At 43.8% G+C, this 12812-nt stretch overlaps 1 protein-coding gene across 6 annotated transcripts in view; it reads left to right on the plus strand.

The window, feature by feature from the left end:
* The window catches only part of GABRR3 (gamma-aminobutyric acid type A receptor rho3 subunit), a 52715-nt gene extending 44607 nt beyond the window's left edge, over positions 1 to 8108 (plus strand). For 5 of the 6 annotated variants that reach the window (XM_030581341.1, XM_030581377.1, XM_030581331.1 and 2 more), the window contains exons 10-11: positions 5287 to 5483; positions 6318 to 8108. In XM_030581341.1, the coding sequence (XP_030437201.1) occupies positions 5287 to 5483; positions 6318 to 6620 (500 nt within the window). In that variant the 3' untranslated portion in view covers positions 6621 to 8108. The remainder of the gene's footprint in view (positions 1 to 5286; positions 5484 to 6317) is intronic. The other variant, XM_030581370.1, reaches the window with a different exon arrangement.
* The last annotated feature ends 4704 nt before the right edge of the window (positions 8109 to 12812 follow it).

Here is a 12812-nt window from a genome sequence, read left to right on the forward strand (position 1 = left end):
AATTAGACCTTGTGCATTGAATCATAGGGTTGGAAGGGACCTCAGGAGGTCATCTAGTCCAACCCCCTGCTTGAAGCAGGCCCAATCCCCAGCCAGCTTTTTACCCTAGATCCCTAAATGGCCTTCTCAAGAATTGAACTCACAACGCTGAGTTTAGCAGGCCAATGCTCAAACCACTGAGCCAGGAGGAACATTTTTGTCAAAATGAAATGTAGGTGGGAACATTTGGCAAAACTCCCATAATATATGTTCCCATTCTCATCTGCCATGAATCTGATCAGAATTGTTTCTAATTAGCTTTTGATGAAAAATAGCTAATTTTTGCTAATTATTGATTGACTTGGGAGTTGTAGGCACTCAGCACCCACCAGTATGAGGGCCTTACAATGGATAAAAAAAATACTTTTTTACATACATAATCACCCTTTGGAGCCCACTGCTACAGAACATTATTGAGGCAAAATAGCTAAGCAAATTCAGCATAACATGAGATAGTTATATGAATAAGGGGTCAGAGCATCTGTTCATCTATCAAGTATGGATAGCAATCCACAGGTATAGAATAATAGAATATCAGGGTTGTAAGGGACCTTAGGGGGTCATGTAGTACAACCCCCTGCTCAAAGCAGGACCAATCCCCAACTAAATCATCCCAGCCAGGGCTTTGTCAAGCCTGACCTTAAAAACCTTTAGGGAAGGAGATTCCACCACCTCCCTAGGTAACCCATTCCAGTGCTTCACCACCCTCCTAGTGAAAAAGTTTTTCCTAATATCCAACCTAAACTTCCCCCACTGCAACTTGAGACCATTACTCCTTGTTCTGTCATCTGGTACCACTGAGAACAGTCTAGATCCATCCTCTTTGGAACCCTCTTTAAGGTAGTTGAAAGCAGCTATCAAATCCCCCCTCATTCTTCTTGTCTGCAGACTAAACAATCCCAGTTCCCTCAGCCTCTCCTCATAAGTAATGTGCTCCAGCCCCTAATCATTCTTGTTGCCCTCTGCTGGACTCTTTCCAATTTTTCCACATCCTTCTTGTAGTATGGGTCCCACACTGGACAAAGCACTCCAGATGAGGCCTCACCAATGTCGAATAGAGAGGAATGATCACGTCCTTTGATCTGCTGGCAACGCTCCTACTTATACAGCCCAAAATGCCGTTAGCCTTCTTGACAACAAGGCACACTGTTGGCTCATATCCAGCTTCTCGTCCACTGTAACCTCTAGGTCCTTTTCTGCAGAACTGCTTCTTAGCCACTTGGTCCCTAGTCCGTAACAGTGCATGGGATTCTTCTGTCCTAAGTGCAGGACTCTGCACTTGTCCTTGTTGAACCTCATCAGATTTCTTTTGGCCCAATCCTCTAATTTGTCTAGGTCCCTCTGTATCCTATCCCTACTCTCCAGCTTTATCTACCACTCCTCCCAGTTTAATATAATCTGCAAACTTGCTGAGGGTGCAGTCCACACCATCCTCCAAATCATTAATGAAGATATTGAACAAAACCAGCCCCAGGACTGACCCTTGGGGCACTCTGCTTGAGACCGGCTGCCAACTAGACATGGAGTCATTTATCACTACCCGTTGAGCCCGACGATTTAGCCAGCTTTCTATCCACCTTATAGTCCATTTGTCCAGCCCATACTACTTTTACTTGCCGGCAAGAATACCGTGGGAGACCTATCTTGGCTACTTCCCATCCCCACCCAGCCTCTCCCACCACTGGGGCTGCAATAGTTGGCTTCTAATCCTCTAGTTGAGAAGGGATTGAAAGTGGCTTGCACCACCAAAGGTTGACTTTCTGACACCAGTGGCCTTGTGCCCTGAGTTATGCCTGTGTAAACCAGCTGATTTTGTCCCACTGTTACGGAAATAATTAAAAATTTCAAAGACGGTTCAGTTGTTTTGCGTTTAAAGCATCTACAGTTCATAGATTCATAGCATTTAAGCTCAGAAGGGACCATTTAATGATCATTTAGTCTGATTTCCTGCATAACACAGGCCGTAGAATTTCACCCAATAGCATCAAGCATATAACCTCTGTTTTGAGCTAAAGCAAATCTTTTAGAAATATATCCAGTCTTGATTTACCTAGTTAGGATAAAAAAAAGTCTTTGCCCTTCAAACCATATCCTCATCAGCAACAGAGGTAAGGAAGAAATAACTCACCCTCACCGCAACCCATTGTGGGATATTGCATAGTGGGTGCCAAGTCTTCATTTATTCACTCTAATTTAAGGTTTCGCATGCCGGTCATACATTTTAATGTTTTTTAGAAGGTCTCTCTCTACAAGTCTATATATTATATAATTAAACTAGTGTTGTATTGTAAAATAAACAAGGTTTTCAAAATGTCTAAGAAGCTTCATTTAAAATTAAATTAAAATGTTGATCTTACGCCTCCGACCCACTCAGCCCGCTGCTGGTCTGGGGTTCAGTTCACCTACGCCGGCAGTGGGCTGAGTGGGGCCTGCGGCCGGGACCCCAGCTGGGAAAGGTCTGGCAGCCAGAACCCCAGACCGGCAGTGGCCTGTGTGGGGCTGGTGGCCGGAACCCCAGACCAGCAGTGGGCTGAGCGACTCAGCCCACTGCCACTCAGCGGTTCCCTCCTCCAGCTCCTGCCAGCCGGGATTCCGGCTGCCGGACCCGCTCAGCCCAGTGCCGGTCTGGGGTCCCGGCCCTGCCCACATACAGTGGGTACCTACCTTCTCCCTGGTTCTGGCCCATTCTCTTCCTCTCTCTGCACTGAGCTAAGAGTTGGAGTGGTCAGGGCTGGGGGGGAAGGGTCTAGCCAGGAGCTAGAATGAAGAAGGGGGCTCAGGGTTGGGGCAGGAGGTTTGGGTGTGGGGGCACTTACCTAGGCAGCTCCCATGTGGTGTGAGGGGTGCAGGTGGGAATGTGAATGAGGGTGCAGGGGCTCCCGTTTGGTGCTCAGGGTGGGGATGTGCAGGGTGCATGGGATGTGGGGGGGCTGGGGATATGGGAGGAGCAAGAGTCAGGGCAGAGGGCTGAGGGCATGTGAGGGGGGTGCAGGTGTCAGGGTAGGGGGGCTGGGTATGTGTGGGGGTGCCAGTCAGGGCTGGGATCATGGGGGGGTGAAGGAGTCAGAACTGGGTGGTATAGGGCTCAGGGAAGGGGCCTGGGGATGTGTGTGTGGGGGGTCAGGGCTCAGGGCAGAGAGCTGGGTGACTGTCCCCCCAGAACCCCCAATGCCCCCTGCTCCTTATCCCGACTATCCCCTCCTGGGACCTCACCCCCTATCTAAGCCTCCCTGCCCCTTATCTCTTGACTGCCCCCCCTAGGACCCTACTCCCTACTTGTTCCCTGACTGCCCCAACCCTGATCCACACCCCCACACCCAGACAGACCCCCTGGACTCCCATGCCTATCTAACCGCTTCCCGCCCCCTGACAGGACCCCCAGAACTCTGGACCCATACAACTCCCCCTGCTCCCTGCCTGCCCCAACCCCTCTCCACACCCCTACCTCCTGACAGAACCCCCCAGAACTCCCGACTCATCCAGCCCCCCACAGCTCCTTGTCCCCTGACCACTCCCTCCAGAGACTCCCCCACCCTAATTGCTCTCCCAGGACCCTTCCTGCTCCCTGTCCCCTGACTGCCCTGACCCCTATCCACTGCCCACCCCCTAACAGATCCCGGACTCCCATGCTCCATCCAACCCCCCCCTCCACTCCCTGATTGCCCCCTCCAGAGACCCCCGCCCCAACCACCCCCCCATCCAACCCACCCTGCTCCCTGTCCCCTGACTGCCCCCACCTCTTACCCAACCCCCTACCTCCAGTCCCGGATCCATTACCATGAGGCTCCTCACTCATCCGGAGCCCTGCCGCCACACGCAGCCCTGCTCCACTCCACCCCCCAGAGCGCTGCACGCGCGGCGGCTGGGCTCTAGGGGAAGGTGGGGGAGGTGGCAGCGGCTTGCTGCGCTCGGGCCGGCACTCCGGCCCGGGACCACAGACCCCACGGCTTGCCGCGTCGGCAGGATTTTTAATGGCACGGGGGAGTCCCAGCAGCCGCCGCGTGCCATTAAAAATTGGCTCGTGTGCCATCGGTTGCCGACCCCTGGCATAGTGGCATGTATTAGACCTCCCTCTGAAGCATCTGGCTCTGAGCAGTACTGGAAAGAGGATATCAGTCTGTGAAGGTCAGCTGGTCTGTTCTGATATGGTAATTCCTATGTAGTCAGTCCCCATCCCTTTAAAATCATTTCCATTGTGGCCAGTGCACTACTCATAATAAAGAGAGGTGGCACTTGGTATTTAACAGCTGGAGAATCACTTCACCACTTAGGGTTGCAGAGATGTAGCTTAGATCACAAGGTCCTGTTGTGTTATTTTTTCCTTTGAGTCAATGTGTGACAACGATGTGCCATCACGACACTTCACACTCTACTGATGTTACATGACATAATGTCATTGTACAACACAATGATCTCTTGGGTCTCTCCTCAGTTGTTAGAATTGAGTGGGGGGATCCCTCCTCCCACCTGCTTGTCAAGGAGCTGCCATAGTAATCTAAAAAATACCTTCCTAATTTCTAAAGTGAATTATGGGGAAAATTGTTTGGGCTTGATTGTGGTTTTTAAGGCGCTGGCTGTGCTTAGGGAGGGAGTGATAAAGAGAATAGGAAAGAGTATTGCTCCCGTAGTAGCTCCCAGGGGCATAATGCCTGAGGTAGACACAACAGGCCTGATATTCCCCTCACTTACGCTAGTTTTACACTGATGTAATTCCACTGATTTCAGTTGATATAGTCTTGATGAACGCTGGTGTCAATGAGAAATGAATTAGGCCCAGCATATGCAGCGGTGGCATCTTCTGCAACTTTTAACAGGATCCATTGGACACACTGTCCCCGGCACCAGCCTAGGTGTGCTGACCACAGCCCTGTCTTCACTCCAGTTCTTACTCATTTTCTAGTGCTGCTGTTCGTACTTCGGTTTCCTGGACCTCACATGGAATCACAAGGACCATCCTGTCTGTTTACACTCGTGCAGAGCTAGGACTAGGCACATTGTAGCCCTTTATGTGATCATCAGATTTCCCACAGAATGAACACAAAGGTGACCTGATGAATCTGGTAGTGTATTTGGTAGGCCCTGTAAAATGGCCCTTCATAGTACACTCCACATTTCATAGCCTGTACAAAGAGTTGAAAGGGGGATCAACTGGTTGCACCCACAAACCTTTGCTGATCAAGCAACTGGTGGCCAGTTGGATAAAAACAATTGGATCTTGTTTGTATTAATCGCTTCTTTCTTTGGCAGGTATAACTACTGTGCTGACCATGTCAACCATAATTACAGGAGTAAGTGCCTCAATGCCTCAGGTGTCTTACATAAAAGCTGTGGATGTATACTTATGGATCAGTTTTCTTTTTGTCTTCCTGTCCGTCATCGAATACGCAGCTGTGAATTATCTCACCACAGCAGAAGAGAGAAAACAACTCAAAAAAAGAGGGAAGGTACAAACGTGTGTGTTGTTGTTGTCAGACAGCCTCACAGAAGCCACAAAGTAATCCAAATACAGCAACATGCCATTGCATTTTGTGACGTGTGTGCTGTGACTGTGTTTGTCTCTGCTCAGTGACTAATTGATTATTCATTCTTTCCTCCTCTTGGCTGATGGGAGGGAAGGTACGTCCCCTCTCCTGGATCCTGAGTAGTCTACACTCCCTGATTCTTCTGGTGGGAGAAAATAAGGGGACTCCATACTTTTATTTCTCTCCTGGGGAGGTGGGAGTGAGAGTCTGTCCATACTTTCTCTGCCTCTTCTGGTCACTGAGAGGGAAGGTCTCCATCAACTCTTTCTCCTCATTCTTGGTAGTTGAAGGCCCCATCTTTCTTTATTCTGGGATCCTGAGTGGGGTGGGATCTCCCCACATCCTGATGGCCAACCGGGTCTCCCTACTCCTGCTTCCTGAAAAGGAAGAGCCATTTCTCCTTTCTCCCTTCCCCCAATTTCTTTTAGTTATTTTTTATTGGTGAGAGAGGTCACATGGCATGCTCACAAGGGTGCTCATATAGCGCCAATTAATTCACTGTTTTATTCAAGAAAATATTCATAGAAAATGTTATGAGGTGTTCTAGCTGTAGTTAACATGGCCCTGCTGATACTAAGCAGTTTCCACAGGTAGGTATTCACTTGCTCATGTTATGAGGTAGCCACATTTTTTTTCCATCTAGCACATCCATTAGCAGACAGAGCCTCCATGTGGATGATTATTCAGTGGCTAAAGCTTCATTATTTAGCACTCCAATGGCTGCTGCTTACTCACACAATAATTCTCTGTTGCCAGGTTTCAGGAATGTATAACATTGATGCAGTACAAGCAATGGCCTTTGATGGCTGCTATCATGACAATGAGGCTGACATTGATATGACCACCTTTGCGGTCCACTCTGAAGAGAGCTCAGCCCGGGGACGGGCAGCCAGCATCCCAAACCTGGATGCAACCCGGGTAAAAAGGAAGAGATCCTTGAAAGGAAATGTGGGCAGGATTATTTTGCAGAACAATCACGTCATTGACACGTATTCCAGGATTATATTTCCCACTGTGTATATTGTATTCAACTTTTTTTACTGGGGTTTGTATGTATGAAAGGAAATCACTATAATCTATGCACTATTTTGCATGTAAGGATAGCAGAATTATGTTTTTTAAAAAATCAACAGCAATAGAAGAAATGTTTAAAAGTTTCTGAAATTGATTCAGACATCGGTCAAGAGGATGTTGATTTGGTGACAGAAAAAATTATGAATTAAAACCCCAAATAATTCTGGCTTCTTCATGCTTTGTAACTTCTGAATGTAAGAAGATTTTTAATTGGCCCACTGAGTGCTTCACTGTGGTAGCCTGACCCAGGCTACTTCCAGAGTTAAATAGGAATTTGCATATCAAGGGACCTTGCACCACACTGCTAAATAGTTGTTAGCTCCAGTAAAAGGGGACTTAAATGTATTACCCAGTCTAGCTTGCTGTAACTATTCCTCCCTATGCAGCCTCTCTGTTCATTCCCCATTTGTGACACAGGTAAGTATGATGCAGTCAACATAAGAATTCTTCTACAAATGTCTCCTCTCTCTCTTAGCTTCCTGCATTCCTGTTGTGCTGGCCAGTTTGCTATATACCTCAGCAGCCTTTGTGCTTGGATGACAACTTAGTGGAAGGGGATGATGGATGAGTGGTGAATAGGGAACCAGCCACAGGCAGGAAGTGAGCTGGATGGAGTTAGGCCATTAAGACCTCACACAACTTAAGGCTCTGTCTGACGTCCATGCAGCCACTCATGTTTTGGAGTGACCTTAGATCATCATTCCTTGAAATGTTGACAGTATTTTAATAGCCTAGGGGCAGTCCCTTAGCTGGATGAATGGGCTGGTACAAGGAGCAGACCTGTCAACTATACTTCATTACAAGGTATGTCACTCATTTTGGACCCCATCTAATTCAGCCTCACACAAACCTGCTGTTATCTTCCTGCTTCCATAAATCATTCAGATTGGAACTCTTAAGGCTGGGATTTTAGAAAACTTTATAACAGGAAAAGGAAAAAAAATCCCCACTTGTTACAAGATTCTGACTCTTCTGTTTTTTATTGTACACATCGGTTTGGGTTTTTATCTCACATCTTGGTCTTGGAGATTGAAAGTTATGGTGACGAGAATCTGTGAATGGCTGCCTGGTCCCATGATTCTGATCTTAGATCAAGGTATTGAAGATCACTGAGAGTGAGAACTATCACACAGAGGAAATTAAAGGAAAAAGTTATGCACAAGCAGAGCCACATTCCCCAGAGCCACATTCTGTCAATCCCCAGAAAGAATCTTGCATTGATTTCCCTTTGGTTCAGGCAATGGGAGTCAAACCTAGGGCGCCACGGCAAAAAGAAGCTTAGCAACAGCAAAAAAGAATCAAGTAATTGTGGAATTACTTGTGTGACTTGTCCAAATTAGTAGCGCTCTCCCTAGGAAATTTTTGTCTCTCATTAATAAAATGAATTCAATGTGGAGATATGTGTTGGTAGAAAGTGTCAAAAGTTAAATGCCTGCTACTGCTGGGTTAAAATAAAGGAAATGGAAATAAAATTGAAAACCTGAATCACTTTCTGGCATGTATGATTTCACTGCTGTGATACTATTTGTTCATAGAACGATGATGTCTGCTACTCTGCAAAAAGCGTTTGTCAAGATCCCAGATACGGATTTGGAAAAGTTGGTGAATCACTGCACACAGGGTGACTGAGATCCATGAGTGAGTGGGGTTTTTTGGCAACCACTTTACTGCCAAACAAATTATCAGCGCTAATATTGTTTGATACTGGTTCAGGGAATCCTGTCATGGAAAGCAGAACTGTGCAGTTGGAATTACAGTGTTGGGAAAGTGAAGCCAAAGGACACACAGATCCTACAACAAAGCTTTAGTATTGGTACATGAGGCATCAGGCTGAGCAGATTTCTGTTATATAAAAAAAGTTAATACAGCATCCTTATTGTGCTGCCATCGCCACCCACAGACTACCCACTCTACCCTGCACATATGCTCCAGTCTGTCTGAGAAGGTCCCATCCAATTGTTCCAGTTGTGCTCTCTCAAATTTTTAACCCTGTGAACTACTGTAAAAACATCACTTACGGTTGTTCAGTTGTACTGGAACAAATATTTTCCCAGTAGCTGAAGGATAATCCACAGCTGCCAGTATAAATGCTGGAACTTCTTGGTTGTAATTCCTATTCTAAATTCTTACTGAATAGCTGATAGCAAAAGTTCCATAATACTGAATGCACAACTCCTAAAACAGCCTGGCAAATGGGAGAGCAGGTGGAGATGTTTACAAAGGGAGAGGAAAAAAGTCATCTCTGTCTTTCCTTTCATAGCACAATTTCTTTAGTTTTCTGATGCACTAGGCTAGTTTAATTTGTTCTGAAAGCTGCCCATTCCAAATTAGAAAGCAGTTGGTTTGCATGGTGGAAGAAACAGGTATTTACATTGATACAGAAAGCAAATACAAAAGTAGCCATTGGTAAAGTGCTTTCAACAGGAAAAGCAGAATGTAAATGCAAAGTTAAAGTGCCGAAATAAAGACATGCCATTTGCTCAGACAGACAGTCTACACAAGCTGCATACATTGGCTGTGAAGCTTGTAATTTTTTGACAATGCAATAGGAGATGATTCTGAACATGATGCAGTAAATTTTCAAAGGGCTGCAGAAAGACATTGTTCACAACCCCATTATGTGTATGATTAATAAATAATGACAATTAGCACTTGTATACCATGTTTCATCTTCACAGAGCTCTCCCAATATCAATTTACTAATCATCACAGAACCATTTTGAAGTAAGTATCTTCCAGATTGGGAAAGTGACAGACATTTCTTAGTACAGTCAGTTTCTTTAGTGTTGACACACCATTTGCAGGAAATCTTATGGTCATTTGCAAACATTCTGGTAAACAAGGTTTTACCCACAAGTGCATTCAGTTAGAGTTAAAATGTCACAAATACTTGTGCAAATATGTAACTGTATGGGGGCTTGTACACCACCACTTATGTTGCTCAGCTTGAGTGATGTAAGTTACACCGACCTGAGCGCTGGTGTGGACAGTGCTATGTCAGCAGCAAAGCCTCTCATAGAGGTGGGAGCTCTCTCGTCGGCACAGAGTGTCTTCACCAGACATGCTACAGCGGCACAGCGCATGTGTAGACTAGCTTGAGTGTTCACTCCAGAAGCATTCACACAGTAATTCCGAAAACTGTTTGTAGGTTTGGGAATTAACCAATCAAGGAGCAGAAATAACATCATGTGATGACGTAAGTCACAGTGACAAATCAGGCTAGGATCTGGGCCCCATATTTTAGCATCTGTTGCTACATCAATCAGTATGAAGAAATCAGACATCCTTTAATTGTTGATGTAAGCTTCAATATCACAAACCCCAAAGTCTGGAGAGTGACGATGATCTTTAAAGACTTATAATAAGAGACAGTGGTACATTTATATATGCATATAATTTGCATGGAGAAGTATGCAGTAGCTCATCTCAAGTGGTCTGTTTTTCAAAGAGCTCAAAATAAACACCATTGCAGGTACCCAGGTATCTTTGGAGTGATAACATGGAATTTATAAATTTAAATAAATTTTGCTAATTATCGTGAATGCTGGGTGAGGTTATGGGTAATATTAACATGTGAAGCCAACAGCAAGACAAATTAAAGAATTTTTGATAATTATTTTTTTAATTCACAGCCAAATGAGGGGGAAAGAGACTTAACAGAGAGATTTAAGTTTCACTCTTTAATCCTCATGAAATAAATTTCTTATCTGTTTAGATTTGTCCGTTGAAAAGCTTTTTCCCTACCTAACCAGTCTGGATGTGCTCTGCACTAATCAACAGCCCATGATCATTTGTAGTTTTCAAAAGTGGGTTTATTTTTTTTAAATTGATCACCTGTTGACAAACTGGCACAACAGGACCAAATGGCACAAAATACAAATTTGTCCTTTCACCTCAATTACTATTATTATTTAATGTATTATAGTTTACTATTTTATTTAGTCAGCATGCAGGAGTTTGCTAATACAATACTTTGCCAATAGAATTCTTTCAAAAGGGCCAAAATTAGTTGTAGTTTATAGAGTTATAAGTTTTTGTAATACGTACATCTATAGATTCGAAAAATGACTCAAACTACTTGTAGTTGGATTTAAACAGCTAATTTAAAGGTGAAAGGCTCTATTATTCCTCATTACCAATTCCCCAAACCACCTAGTTAACATCTTTTAGTCATCTTTATTTTTTTCTTGCATATATCTATCTTATGATGAAGTCTTTTACTTAATTTTTTGCTTATTATACTATTTTGTATGTGGTAGGTATTTCATTACTATGAGCTATAAATGGACAGCAACAGAAGTTTAGCAAGATCCAGTTAATATTTTCTGGCATTCCACTTAATGTAAATAAAACTATATTACTAGCTATGTTACTAAATGTAAATAATTATTTCTAGGATGATTAATATATTTTAAATGATTCTGAATGTTTATCTAAGACAGTAGATTATTATTAGAATGGTTCAAATCTCAGCTTTGGAAATATAGAGGAATGTGGCTAAATTTTACAATTTATACTGATCCTGTATAGGAAACCCCACAAAATGAATCAAAAATGAGTTTTCTATCTTGTTTAATGTATTAGACCAATTAACAACTAGTTCCAGTGTGGCTTATTATCTATTGTGAATTGTTATAATATAGTTTCCAGATTGGTTTGGGCAAAGGAGGAGGAACCATTTCACTGAGTTTTTTTTTTCTAAAATGGTTGCTGTAAGAATCGTCTTGGGGGTTGAAATAAATCATAGTGAGATGCATTAGGCCTTGTATTGATTGGGAAAACAACCCGTGGTCAAAATTGTGTTATTTTCCCCTGAGGCTAGATCACAATCAGTGAACCTGTGCAAAAAAGGCATTAACCTGTGTCTATAGTAGGGACAAAGATGTTATTGTCATTTATTACCTAATATCATTAGGTCTTGTTTGATGATATGTTAACTCTTATCAATCTAGGCAAGGCTTTAGTGGACAGAGGTGGTTGAAGATGCATGATAAAATGTATTTGCCCTATGAATGTTGCCTCCACTTAGTATTATATGTGGTAAATATATGTGGAGCTGCTATCCAGGTGATAAAATCCAGAACCATGGGATACATTTTAGAATACCTTGGTTTTACAGCCTGATATTTCCTGAGCCAGCAGGGCTTGGGGATGGGAGTTTTGTTACATTCAGAATGGGAAATTTCCTCCCCTTTCCAGTGCAAGCCAGACTCAAGGCTAGCCAGGGAATGGCATGAGAAATTAGTCTGTAAAATCCTGACATTATTCTATATAGAAAAGCTGTTTTCTGTTTAGTTGTAGACATTCAGAAATTTTATTTCTCTCTCTCTCTCACACCTTGTTCAAATGGACTCATAGTAACTAAGGCCTCAATTCAGCAAGTATTTAAGCACATTCTTAATTTTAAGCCTGTGCTTAAATCCATCTATATTCAGCAAAGCATGTCTGTACAAAACAGCTTTCAGCATGGGGCCTAAGTCTTAACAGAAGGAGGGTTACAAAGCATGGTTCTGAAGCATTTTAAAAAACTCTCTTAAACAGTGCTGGAATAGTTTGTCTGTAACATATACAGAATAAATAAAGCCATGCTGTAAAGTTTTTGGTCCCACTCCTGCAAATATTTATGCACATGTTTTGCTTGAAGCTCAAGAGTTGTTCCATGGGAGAGCAAGTGTCATACTTGCATGCATTGAAGTTAAGCACACAAGTGTTTGCATTTGCAGACTTAAGACCACAATTATCCTTGGGCTGACTTGCATAACTCACTGTTGGCTTTAGTGCTTGCTGTGTTGTCAGTGATCCTGAGTTTACTGAGAATGTTTGTGATGTGTGGTGTTTTTCTCAAAACTCCAATTCCCGGAAGAACGTGATCACGTGACAACCTTAGCTTTAAAAAAAGAGAGGAAGTTTATAGCCCTCGTGTCTGCAGAAACGATTAATCATGTGAACTGTAAAGCGCCTTGATGCCTAGCGGGCAAAGAGAGCGATCACAATGATTGTTTTTAAAAATTGCATGACCGTGGGGCACCGGACACGATTTTTGAAGAAGTGGGGCTCACACAATGGGCTCCACAGGAAATTCAGGCCACCCAAACTTTGATCTCAATTCAACCTCTCCTAGCCGCCACACGTACACACATAGGGGAGTGCTTGTAAAACAAGCTGCACAGCTCCTCC

The sequence above is a fragment of the Gopherus evgoodei genome, chromosome 1 (assembly GCF_007399415.2).
Source record: "Gopherus evgoodei ecotype Sinaloan lineage chromosome 1, rGopEvg1_v1.p, whole genome shotgun sequence".
NCBI classification, from domain to species: Eukaryota; Metazoa; Chordata; order Testudines; family Testudinidae; genus Gopherus; species Gopherus evgoodei.